At 34.8% G+C, this 11,621-nt stretch overlaps 2 protein-coding genes across 5 annotated transcripts; both read left to right on the top strand.

Annotated features, from left to right (window-relative positions):
* Nucleotides 1–3,537: 3,537 nt before the first annotated feature.
* Nucleotides 3,538–6,907, top strand: LOC105126034 (transcription factor bHLH130-like). 4 transcript variants are annotated; one of them, XM_011026747.1, is made up of 8 exons: nt 3,538–3,687; nt 4,067–4,160; nt 4,257–4,869; nt 5,520–5,812; nt 5,909–6,082; nt 6,184–6,249; nt 6,344–6,412; nt 6,500–6,907. In XM_011026747.1, the coding sequence occupies exons 3-8, from the start codon at nt 4,275–4,277 to the stop codon at nt 6,548–6,550; spliced, it is 1,248 nt and encodes a 415-aa protein (XP_011025049.1). In that variant the 5' UTR covers nt 3,538–3,687; nt 4,067–4,160; nt 4,257–4,274; the 3' UTR covers nt 6,551–6,907. The 4 variants fall into 4 exon arrangements, with proteins under 4 accessions (XP_011025049.1, XP_011025052.1, XP_011025050.1 ...); XM_011026750.1 differs by having other exon boundaries at nt 3,538–3,919; XM_011026748.1 differs by having other exon boundaries at nt 3,538–3,953.
* A 1,350-nt stretch (nt 6,908–8,257) lies between these two features.
* Nucleotides 8,258–11,099, top strand: LOC105126033 (ras-related protein RABA4d). Its single transcript, XM_011026746.1, has 2 exons — nt 8,258–8,814; nt 10,384–11,099. Exons 1-2 carry the CDS (start codon nt 8,585–8,587, stop codon nt 10,829–10,831), a joined length of 678 nt encoding a protein of 225 aa, XP_011025048.1. The 5' UTR covers nt 8,258–8,584; the 3' UTR covers nt 10,832–11,099.
* Nucleotides 11,100–11,621: the final 522 nt, after the last annotated feature.

Genomic DNA, 11,621 nt, shown 5'->3' with positions numbered 1-11,621 from the left:
ATACAAGATTCTGAATTCGAAGGAAGAGAAGGGGAAGAAGTTTCTCAAAATAAATCAATTTCGTTCAAATGCACATGCACATAATCTATTTAAGATTGATTAGGAATATATTTCGTTTTAGTGAATGAGAAATTATACTAGAATATCTTAATCATTAAAAAAATAATAAAATAATTGATGTCGACCCATTAACAGAAAATCAAGACATTGCGAGGCAAGTTCTTACTTAACCATGTGCAGAGCTCCAATAAAATGTTTGGGAGACGGTTGCAAAATCATAATCTCGTTGATAAAATTATCAGGATGCTATTTTCTAGAAGACCATATTTGATTGATATTTTCAAGTACATAAACTCTCTGGAGTAATATTTATAGACACATTATAAATACATAGACGATGGTTATATATCTTGTTTTTCCTCGTCTGCTTTTGATAGTCATGGATTTCCAATTTCAATTCAGGACTTGATTTCGAAACTCAAATTTCAACAGCAGTGGCCATTCATGGCACTCGACGCAATTTACACGGTCCGAAGGTCTATCCAATCCAAAAGGTTCTGACTTTCCCCGCGTAGATCGAGAGGGTGGACATTTTGCAAGTCAACTAGCTCTACAATTTCAAATGAAAAATGTATTTTTTATATATATATATTATCATTATTCATAATAAGCTAGCTAAGCAACACGAGGTCAGCACGGAAAATTGATTAAAATCTCCTTAAATTCATGCAAAAATGCTTCCAAAGTTAGCAACCACCCTGGAACCACTTGTGGGCGTGAACTACAGGGCAGGAACAGCATGGCTTAGGTCAACATTGTCACTCGTTGAAAGGCTACTTTATATTATAATCGGGCTCAAATAAAGAGGGTTTTAATGGGTTCTTGACAAAGATGCATGAAAGGAACCTCGTTATTGTCTTCTTCTCCTTTCTTCCTTGAATCTTTGAATTATGCGGCCTCCCTTGTATTTACCGAAAGAGGGTTTTCTATCTAAAACCTGACTTGGTTTTGTTAGTTCACCAATTGCAAGAGTCAATATTCATGAGCAATATGTTCACATGGAAGGAAAATGACATCTAAAGCCTTTAAAATACTTCAAAACCACCTCGTCCCAGCACAAAACCATGTCTGCGGAGAATTTTGCACAAACTACTGCTCTAATGGTTCCCGAAAACCCCCCAGAAAACCATGTGTGAAGGCGGTTTTACATAAAACCACTGGTTTGATGGTTTAATATGGAGGGATTCTACCCCCAAATCCAGGGTATCCAAATTCAAAGTCCCAGCTCGCACCCCAAATTACCTTCACCGATCGCCGTCGTTTAATTCTATTATGGCACGAGAATGTGAGACCAAGTTTACTATTACCCCAACTTTTCACAATTATATCAACATTTGGAGTTTTTTCCCAGTGAAAAACTTATTTTCTACCTATTGGTCACGCTAATACTACATGTACAACCTATTAAAACACCATACACTCTGAATCTCAATCGTTTTTTAGCTCATTATCTAATAACATGGTCCCAAAAACAGCAATTATATTTCAAGCCAACAACCAATAAAATCAACTAATTTACATAATAGGTAAATTTATAATTAGAAGAATTGATCACAACACCAAAATATTTCATTACAATAAAGAATATGAATTCAATTACAAATTAATTAAATTATATAGTTAAACATTTAACAAATTAACCCCATGATAGATCTACACTACATTGATGGACCTGTACTATCAAAACCACGAGTACATCATTGTTCTGCATGATAATATGATTATCTTTTTTTATTGCATTGTCCAAACACCGAGCCTCCCCAACCTCATCAAGTAAAGAATAGGACAATGAAAACCAAGTATTGAAAGCATCACGCACAACATTATCAGTAGCATCATGTTAGAAAAGATTTTATTATTATTTTTAATATATAAATAAGAATTTTATTACATGTTAAGAAAAAACTATTTCATACATACATATCAATTTATTATATCTTAGTACACGGGGTTCATAATTATCAAAATTACGTGTTAGCTAACGAGAATTATCACGTGGGTGTTTTGTCACATACTCCCATGGTGGTGTTATGAATCATCTTGTTATATTCATATACTAATACATGTAGAGATTTAACTTAATAGACAGATACAATTCTATAAATATTTGATCTCTCCTTGCATGCCATAAATTGACATATTATACATGAATTACTGATCAATCATCTTTTTTTTTTTAGTTCAACGATCAACAACATGCCATATATCAACATCATTAGGTATGTGTCGATGCAATTTAAACTGATGCATTATCTTATCAAGACAATACATCTCAACTATGACAAAATAGTGTATAAGGATTATTGTTAGCCATAAATCACTTCTCTCTATACATAACAGAGATGGACTATTAATCAAGTTATCAGTGTATAGTATTCATATCACCTATGAAACCCTCACACACACATTTATAACATTCATAAAAAAATAATAATAAAATAAATAAATAATTGAGTTCACATATTTCTATTAAGACTTGTACGAGTCGAACTAATCTCAATAAAACTTGTAAATATAGATAGAATTTTGTGAAAAATACTAAGACCTTTCCCTAACCAAAGGCTACGTAGTTAGTATATATATCATCTATTAGTTGTGTTAATACTATATACGTTACTTATAAATGATGTATCTATTATATTTATAATCATTGTTTTTGTGTTTTAGTGGCTATTATTTTTCCAACTATCCTCTTGTACTAATGTGGGAAAATACTCTCAACATTTGGGAAAAAAATAATTTCTTTTGTCCTGTTTAATTGGGAGAAGTATATATCTATCCCTTAACAATTTCCCAATCCAAAATTAGGTTCTAGATAAAAAAAATCCTCAATTGGATCCCCTGTATATTGGATGTTACTCAATTAAAAACCTAAGGCCAACATTTATTAACCTTTTTATCTATCAAATTGTTAGCAGCTAATTAAAGTGTTTAATAAACGAAAACCAATAAATATTTCATGGAAGAAACAAAATTATTATCAACTTTGTACGTCCTTTCTAAGATGAATTAATCAAGAGACTGATAATTTTATTGAACTACCGTCCTCAAAACAGAGAGGGCCTCATCTAACCTTCTAGCGTGTCCACTTCCCTCTTCCAATATTCCCTTGACCCAAGAGGCATAACGGCGAGCCACACCATCTGATACTACATGCACGTTTCGTAGCTTCACAGCAGCACACATACGATGACTTGTCTCTTCATGTCTCACCAGAGCCGCTTCACCTTTGAGTGAAACATCCCACAACTTCTTAAGCCCTATTGGATAAGATGTCAAAAACCCTAAAATAAACAATAAAGAAGGAGAAGAAAAACATCACATGCAAGAGACATTAATACCTATCCAGGGTAGTTTGGTCAACATCATGATTACATGACAGGGAATCTATAGTGGCATTCATGAAATTGTATCAAAAGATGAGTGTAATTATGTAGCAAAAAGGTTCATAAATACACCTTGTGGAGAGACGGGAGCATGAATACAAGAGTAGACGATCGCTCAGCTCCTTCAACCCTCCCTCCCTCCCTCCCTCTCTCTCTAAGTGTCTTTTGTCTGTTCTTTATTTCTGTGTTTCTGCAGAGGTAAAAAGGCTGTGACTTTGGCTAAGACCCAGGAAAAACTGAGGTACTTCCTTGATAGTACTCAAAAGTAGTGTTGAATTTGAGCTAAGACCGTACTATGTATACTACCGGCCTCCCCCCCCCCCCTCTTGTGGGTTCTTTTGCCTTGGTTCCACTTTCAATGCTTATGAACCTAAATGAAGAAAGATCCTGAGCTGAAGCAAAGCTGGTTTTCTCTTCTTGTCATATTTACATGATACAACATTTAAAAAGCTGCTTCTTTTGGTTCCTGAATTGTACGCTAAGCCAGACTCGACTAGTTATAGCTGTGTAAATGCAAGCTGTTGATTATTTCTTTTAATGTGAATTTTGTTGCTTTTTTGGTGGGATTTACTTTGAAGGAAAAACTGATCTTTCTTGGTTTTATATTTTATATTTTGAAGGACAAGCATCTTTGAAGTTTAAGCCAAGTTAGAGGTCTAAGTACTGCAGCAAGCAAAGCAATTGACAATTTAGAAGTGTTTAAATCTTGTTCAGGTATTTTCTTTTACCAACAATTTAATTAAGCTTAGCCAAAAAGAAATCAATTGGAGATCAAATTGATGAAGGATTTATGGTACTGGTGGTATTCAGGGATCCTCAGAAGAAGACATGAGTCTTTTGTACAGCCCTAGTTTCAGTTATTCAGATGGAGAATTGAGAAAGAGTCAAGAATTCATGGATTTAAATCCTTATCATTACCATCATCATCAACAACAACAACAACAATTCCAGCAAAACTCAGGTCTGAAGAGTTATCGCTCTGCTCCAAGCTCATTCCTTGAGAGCCTTGTGAATGGTACAAGTGGCCATAGTGGAGGTAATGGTGGGGTTGGAAACGAAGATTATCGCTATCTTCGATCTTCAAGTCCTGAAATGGACACCATGTTGAAGAGGCCTATGTCGTCATGTAATGGCTCTGGTGATTTCAGTTCCCAAAATTTGCAAGAATTTGAGGAGAGGCCAACAATAAGGCAAGAACAGGAAGATTCAGAAATGGTTTATCGAAGTTTACCAGGGCATAATTTGGTTAAAGGCAATTCAGTGAGTGTTGGGAATTCTCTGGATAGCGCATACAGTGTTATGAATTCCATAAATGTAGAGAATTCTAAGCAAGCAACAAAGATGAGTGCTAGAAATGGATCTAATCTTGCTAGGCAAAACAGTTCTCCAGCTGGAATTTTGTCCAACCATGGCGTTGATAAGGGTATGGCTACTTTCTTCTCACTCTCGGTTGAACTTCTGAACTCCTAGTTTGTATTTTTATTTTATTTTAAAAATCTCTTTATTATATATGGGAAAAGCAGTAAGAATATAATGTTTTTATGTTGATTTATTCTCATCAATTTCTGGAAAATTTTTTTGCCTAAAAAGCATGGCAGTCTGTTAAATAGCGTTTTGTTTTCTCAAGTTGAAATAATGCAGAAGATTAAATTTTTGAAAAAGGAAAATACACTGCCTTTTTCTTCTCATTCTCAGTAATCAAACGTGATGTGGTCTTCCTGGACTGGTTGCACTTTCTTTGGCCGGAAAGCTGAATGAATCTCAAAAGTTTTACTCTATGCAAGGCTGACTTTAGAAATGTTTTCCCATTCCTTTTCTTCTCATTGAATTCCTCTCGTTGTCGGAGAAAGAAATGGAAGACAGCGCAGAATTCTGGAACGAAAGTGGTCAATGCAATTGAATGTGTAATTAGCCCTAAATCTTAATTTAATGACAAAATAAGTAGGTCTGCTTTTGATTTGGATATTGACTACGTTTCTTTTTAATCTTTAGTTCAATATCCATGCCTAGTTAATTTTCTTATGTTCATCTCTTCAATATTGATTCATTGCTGAATAACTCAATGGTTATCAGGCTTTGCTTTAATGATAAATGCGGCTAGCTTCAGAGCTGGGAATGGCACGAATGGAGAAGCTACTCCATCAACTAGTAGGTTAAGAAGTCACGTGAACTTCTCGTCAGGGCATAAGACTTTGCCTCAGATTGCTGAAATTGGAGAAGAATGTATTGGTGGGAGCAGTCCAGAAGGCGATTTTAGCAAGAGAAAGTACATGTATAACTTCAATAGTGATACTTGGGGTGATGCTTCGAGATTGAGGGATAATGATGGGAACATGTTTTCTGGCCTGAACACACGGGAAAGTCAGGTATCAATTGCAGCCTGCAGATCAATTAATCTGTAGCTTTTCCTTATTCTGCTTATGCTCTGTGAAGATGCTAATGGTATTATAATTCTCCATCAGGTTGGGAATTCTGGAAACCGCATGACTGGTTTGACTCATCACTTGAGCTTGCCTAAGACTGTTGCAGAAATGGCTACGGGCGAGAAGTTTTTGGATTTCCAAGGCAATTTTGTTCCGTGTAAGATTCGAGCCAAGAGAGGTTTCGCTACTCACCCACGAAGCATAGCAGAGAGGGTATGTCCCTGATCACAATTACTTGATTGTCATGAAACACTGGCCTTTCCTTGTTGTCTAGGAAACCCATGAAGCAACTATCTGTCGGGTGTTTATTTCAGGTAAGAAGAACTCGGATTAGTGAAAGGATGAGAAAATTGCAAGAACTTTTCCCACACATGGATAAGGTAGTTCTGACTCTAGATATGTAATTCTCACACAGTAATTCAAGTTGGCAATCGAGATTAGATGCTAAACGATTTCCATTTTCTTCTTGGACAGCAAACAAGCACCGCAGATAAGCTAGATTTGTCAATTGAGCTCATCAAAGACCTCCAGAAACAAGTTAAGGTAACATACAAAAGATACTAATCATCATTCAAGCTCTGCTGACCTTCAACTAGCTACCTCTTACCACAAATCTCTCTTTTTGTGCAGAATCTCACGGATACTAAAGCTAAGTGCACGTGTTCAAGTAAACAGAAATAATATTCAAGTACCTCAGCTTGATTTTGTTTCTATACAGATAGCACTAGGAAAATGAAAAAAAAAAAAAAAACATAGCTCCTTAGTTATCTTCTGTAAAATAATAGGGTATCGGAGATTGTGAAATCTCAAGGATAAGTACATGCGCTTTTCACTGCAATATTCTGTACCACTGCTGATCTCATTACACGGTACCGGAAGCAGTGCCCTTTCATAGCCCATTTTCGGATTGTATTTTCCTGTCTGTAGCTTTTGATGTGTTAAGCAAGGTTGTTATTGCATTGCCTGTCAATTTCTTCCTTCAATGTACCTAAGATGGAATAGTACAACCTCGTCTGAGCCGGAATCTCTTAAAACAAACGCTAGCAATTTGGGGTTATTTATAGGTTTTATTTTTTTCTTGTAATTTTTTCTTTATTTTTTTTTCATGTTTGATTTTTATTATTTTAAATTTATTATTCAAAATTAAATTGATTAAAGATTAAATTTTTTACTTTAACTCAAGTATAGGGTTTTAAGGGTTATAATTTTTAAAAATTAACCTTAGAGAATTTTTCTCAGTTTGTTTAGTTTTTTATATTATTAAATTGGAATTGTTTTTTATATATATTATTAGTTTAATCAAACTTATTAAATTCAATTTACTCAATGAGTTGACTCTGGAATTTTTTTTATTTATTTGGAAATCCTAGCTTTGCCATGATTTTTTTCTTTTTAAAGTTGAAAAATTTATCTCACTTTCAAGCATTGTGTTGATCACTTATATAGATTTATTCAAGTTATTTTTTAAATTACTTTTTAACTTTTTACTTTCAAGATTTGGTTTATTGTACTTAAGACCTTTTATTTTGTTTTATTACGAGTTAGATAGTTTTATCATTATCTTATATTATTCAGGTTGTAAGTTTTGCAAGATAATCATGGAATTCAAGTTTATTTAATATATATATATATATATATATAGTGTAATATTTCATTATTTAAGTATTTGAGAAGTATTTTAGTCAATAAAAATTAAAAATTTAATTTGACTAATAATGCAGTACGGGCTTAAAAACTAATAGTGAACTAAATCCACATAGGAACATTATTTAGCTTTGATCCACTTACCATTAAATTCAAGATTTTAAGATTAGACAGAACAGATTTAATACTGGCAGGCGCTTTGAATTTTAACTCTATGGTCACCCTTGTAATATTTTCATTTTCGGTAGTTTGATTAAATAATAAGAGATATTTTCAAGACAGCTTGCTCCTTTATTGAAATTAAGTTCTTTTGATGATCTTACATTATAATAAATTATTTTTTATTAATCTGAAAATATAAAAATAAATAAATAAAAAATTATAATTTAAAAAAATACAATTTCAATTGTTTTTCTAAACACTGCCATAACTGTTCACATAAGCCGGAAATTAGTTTATGGGCTATTTATTTGGGCCTTAGGCTCCGTCTTTCACCCAAAACAGAAAGAAAGACTTTGCACATATCTTGGGCTAATATTTTTTTAATGGGCCTGTGTTATTTTGTGCTTGTACTGTGATGAAGGAAAAAACTTAATTATTTGAACTCTATCATGCAGGCTTGGGCTAATTGCCCCCTTTTCCTTTCTTCCGTTTCGCTAGCAAGTTGACCTTCGGCCCTGTCATGACGCTCGAATCCATTCAATTTAATTTTATATATATATATATATATATATAAACAAAGAACTTCTTACGTGCTCAAAATAAAACAAGACCGTTTTGAGTGGGGTCCGACACGCACGAAGTAGTTGGTCCCCTCTCTCTGGGTGTGCAACGTCCGGGGAAAAAAAAAAAAAACAGCGAACTTTCTTCCTTCCTTGTAAAAGAATTGTTGTTTATCAATCGAACAAACCCTAAATTTCGTTTGATCTTTCAAATCTCACATCTAAAAACAAGGACGACATTCGGTGATTGTTGTTTCCGAACAGGTCGAAAACAACATAAGAGTCTCTCCTGTCGGCTTCGCTCTCTCGAATATCCGATCGAAGTGAAATTGTAGGAATCAAGGACCAGATGGCGTCGAGTTTGCAAGCGACTTACAACCAAAAGATAGATTACGTATTTAAAATAGTGTTAATAGGGGACTCGGCGGTTGGTAAATCGCAGCTATTGGCTCGGTTCGCTAGAAATGAATTCAGTTTGGATTCCAAAGCAACGATCGGTGTAGAGTTCCAAACCAAAACCCTTGTTATTGATCACAAAACTGTCAAAGCTCAGATTTGGGACACTGCTGGTCAAGAAAGGTACTCCTAATCCTCCCTTTTTCGTCTTATTATCACCTTTCTTTCTTCTTTGGGTTTGGATGGTTGTGATCTTTAATTTGTCATTGATAATAACATGATCAGAATTTTATCTCTGCTATTCCAATTTAACTGTGATTTTTTTTGGGTATTTATTATTTATTGACTTTTTTATAGTTTGTTTTTTGAGCTGTGTGTCTATTAAGGTTGGGGATTGTTATGGCTTTTCAAGGCAATTGGATCTTGAGTTGTACATAATAAATGAGTGATTCAGGTAGTGAGAAGAAATGTTTGGTGTTTTCTTAATAGATGCAATCACTTGAACTAATAAGTTTTGTATGTTATGTTGTTTCTTCTGTGCTGAGCGTGTGCAAATAATCTAGTCTGGGACTAATCGTCGAGTGCTGCTTGTGTTGAATTAATCAGTGCTGTCTGGACTTATGTGATAGAAAGTATGGTAATCTGTGCCAGGAAAAGTATATGGGATGAGAAAAGAAAACAAATGTGCCCTTAAGCTAGGAGTTTTTTGTACTCAGATTGCATATAAATGATCGACTCAGTTCCTTAGTGTAGGTAATTCTTTAGATGATGAGATTGTGAGCATTGAGCAATGAATTGGGCCAAACTAATTTTTTTTTTTTTAAAAGTTATCTTGGAATTTAAGGAGTTTGGAATGATGCGGGACAAGAGGAGTTGTGAAATAAAAAAACCTAGAAAATAAGTTGTGACTGAGAGGGAAGCCCTCGGTGATTTTCTTTTCCTATTTCTCTTTTGTTTGTGCATTTTCTGTGTGGTAAGCTGCTTAGACCTTTAGTTGTTGTATGATTATATTGTCAATTTCTGGTGAAGCAACTTCATGGTCCTGGAAAACATATTACCCGAGGAAGAATTAACTTCTTCCGATGATAGGATTAATAATCCGACCATGTAGTTGTGGATAATGGGAAGAGTTTGGAGGACTTTAGATGCCAAATAATTGAACCTTCAGAATTCTGCTACCTGAAATGACTGGTTTATGGTTATAGAAGTTTTGTATTGATGCTTTTGCATCTTAAGGCTGTTTTAAAGCACAGGAAAGAGACAAAAGAAAAAGAAAAGGAGAATCGGATGTTTTCAGCAATAGGGTCCAATACTTGATGGCATGGTCAAATGCTGGGGCCTGCTATCAGAAGATTGCATGTTAGAGTTTTGATAGTAGCCTCTTAATGCAAGTTTTGATAGTAGCCTCTTAATGAAAATGTCAGAGTATAGCTCTCTTCAAATTTTATCCAGAATTATCAAGTGTCTTTCTATTAGTAATACGATAATTAATGACACCGGGACTAGTTGTACGCAGTTTTGACTCGTCTAAACTCAATGCAGAAACATGATTTATTTTGCTTGCTAAAAATTATTGGAAGAGCACAGACGTGCTAGGATTCCTTACCAATTGCTTGTGTGAGTTCTATATGAACATGCATTGGCAAATCTTTTTTTTTGTACTATTGAGCAGGTTTCCATGTCACTCCTGCTTCTTTTACTGAGAAAATCCTGACTTGGGATCTTGTTTTGTGCATCTTGATGACAATTTAGGTATCGGGCTGTGACCAGTGCATATTATAGAGGTGCAGTGGGGGCAATGTTGGTGTATGACATAACCAAACGTCAATCGTTTGATCATGTGGCCAAGTGGTTGGAGGAGTTGCGGGATCATGCAGATAATAATATTGTCATCATGCTTATAGGCAACAAATCAGACCTGGGAACACTTCGAGCTGTACCTACTGAGGATGCCAAAGAATTTGCTCAGAAGGAAAACCTCTTTTTTATGGAGACATCAGCTCTAGAGGCCACTAATGTTGAATCAGCATTCCTATCAGTGCTGACCGAGATTTATCGAGTCATCAGCAAGAAGGCCCTCATAGCGAATGAACAAGAATCCGGGGGTAGCTCATCACTTCTGAAGGGAACCAACATTGTCGTTCCTGAACAAGAGCCAGTATCTGGAGGAAGGACTTTCAGTTGTTGCGGGACATCATAGGATAACTCCCTTTTGTGTTATACCATACAGCTTTTCCCTACTTATAGTTTCGGGTAATTTTCTGTTTATAGGTTCATGTAAGGTTCGCATTTTTACTTGTTTAAAATGACTAACGTTTCTCATTTGGCAGCAAATCATTGTGCTGCGCCTTCGGAATTTTGTATACCAAGTAATTCACACACGGAGATTTCCAGTTTGTGTAGCTCAAACTTGAAAAATGCTGTGACATGCATGAAACTACATCGTTGTAACCCATTATATATGATTACTTGTCTTGTTACTATTAACACTTCATCTGATACTGGCAGCTAAAACAAAAAGGTTTTTCATTACACAAAAAAAAAAAACATTCCAAATCGAAAACTCAATATGTTCTTGTGCTATTTTTGCTGATAGCACGTAATCATTTCGATTCTTGAACGATTTTTTTTTTTTTTTAATTTTTAGCGTTTGCGGTGGCTGGATGGTGGGGGTCTTGTGAGTGACGTATCAAAGGAAATATTCTCTCCCTTCTTTAGATTAAAATATTATCAGAAGTTAAATGACAAAATAATTTTTGTATTTATATTACACTTAAAAACAAGAGAATATATATATATATATTTTTTAATTTTATGCAAAACAAATATACCCTTAATTACAAAGATAGTTTGCGTGTTGGGGATTTTGCGCCCGTGAGAAACACAGGCTTTAATCACTTTATAAATACAAGACCAAAGCAGTTCATGTCATTCAGCTCAAAAAAGACAAAAACACAGTATCAAAGGTCAATGGCACGGGTGCTCTGCAC

The sequence above is a fragment of the Populus euphratica genome, unplaced genomic scaffold (assembly GCF_000495115.2).
Source record: "Populus euphratica unplaced genomic scaffold, PopEup_1.0 scaffold44.1, whole genome shotgun sequence".
NCBI lineage: Eukaryota > Viridiplantae > Streptophyta > Magnoliopsida > Malpighiales > Salicaceae > Populus > Populus euphratica.
The sequence above is the reverse complement of the archived record's forward strand: the minus strand, read 5'-3'. Positions and strand labels throughout refer to the sequence as shown.

What these genes read in the sequence shown, in the direction of transcription:
- LOC105126034 (XM_011026747.1), top strand. Translation starts at nt 4,275, where the DNA reads ATGAGTCTTTTGTACAGCCCTAGTTTCAGTTATTCAGATGGAGAATTG. An exon ending in CAACCATGGCGTTGATAAGG is followed by an intron (nt 4,870 to 5,519) that starts GTATGGCTACTT and finishes AATGGTTATCAG; the next exon opens with GCTTTGCTTTAATGATAAAT. An exon ending in ACCTCCAGAAACAAGTTAAG is followed by an intron (nt 6,413 to 6,499) that starts GTAACATACAAA and finishes CTTTTTGTGCAG; the next exon opens with AATCTCACGGATACTAAAGC.
- LOC105126033 (XM_011026746.1), top strand. Translation starts at nt 8,585, where the DNA reads ATGGCGTCGAGTTTGCAAGCGACTTACAACCAAAAGATAGATTACGTA. An exon ending in GACACTGCTGGTCAAGAAAG is followed by an intron (nt 8,815 to 10,383) that starts GTACTCCTAATC and finishes ATGACAATTTAG; the next exon opens with GTATCGGGCTGTGACCAGTG.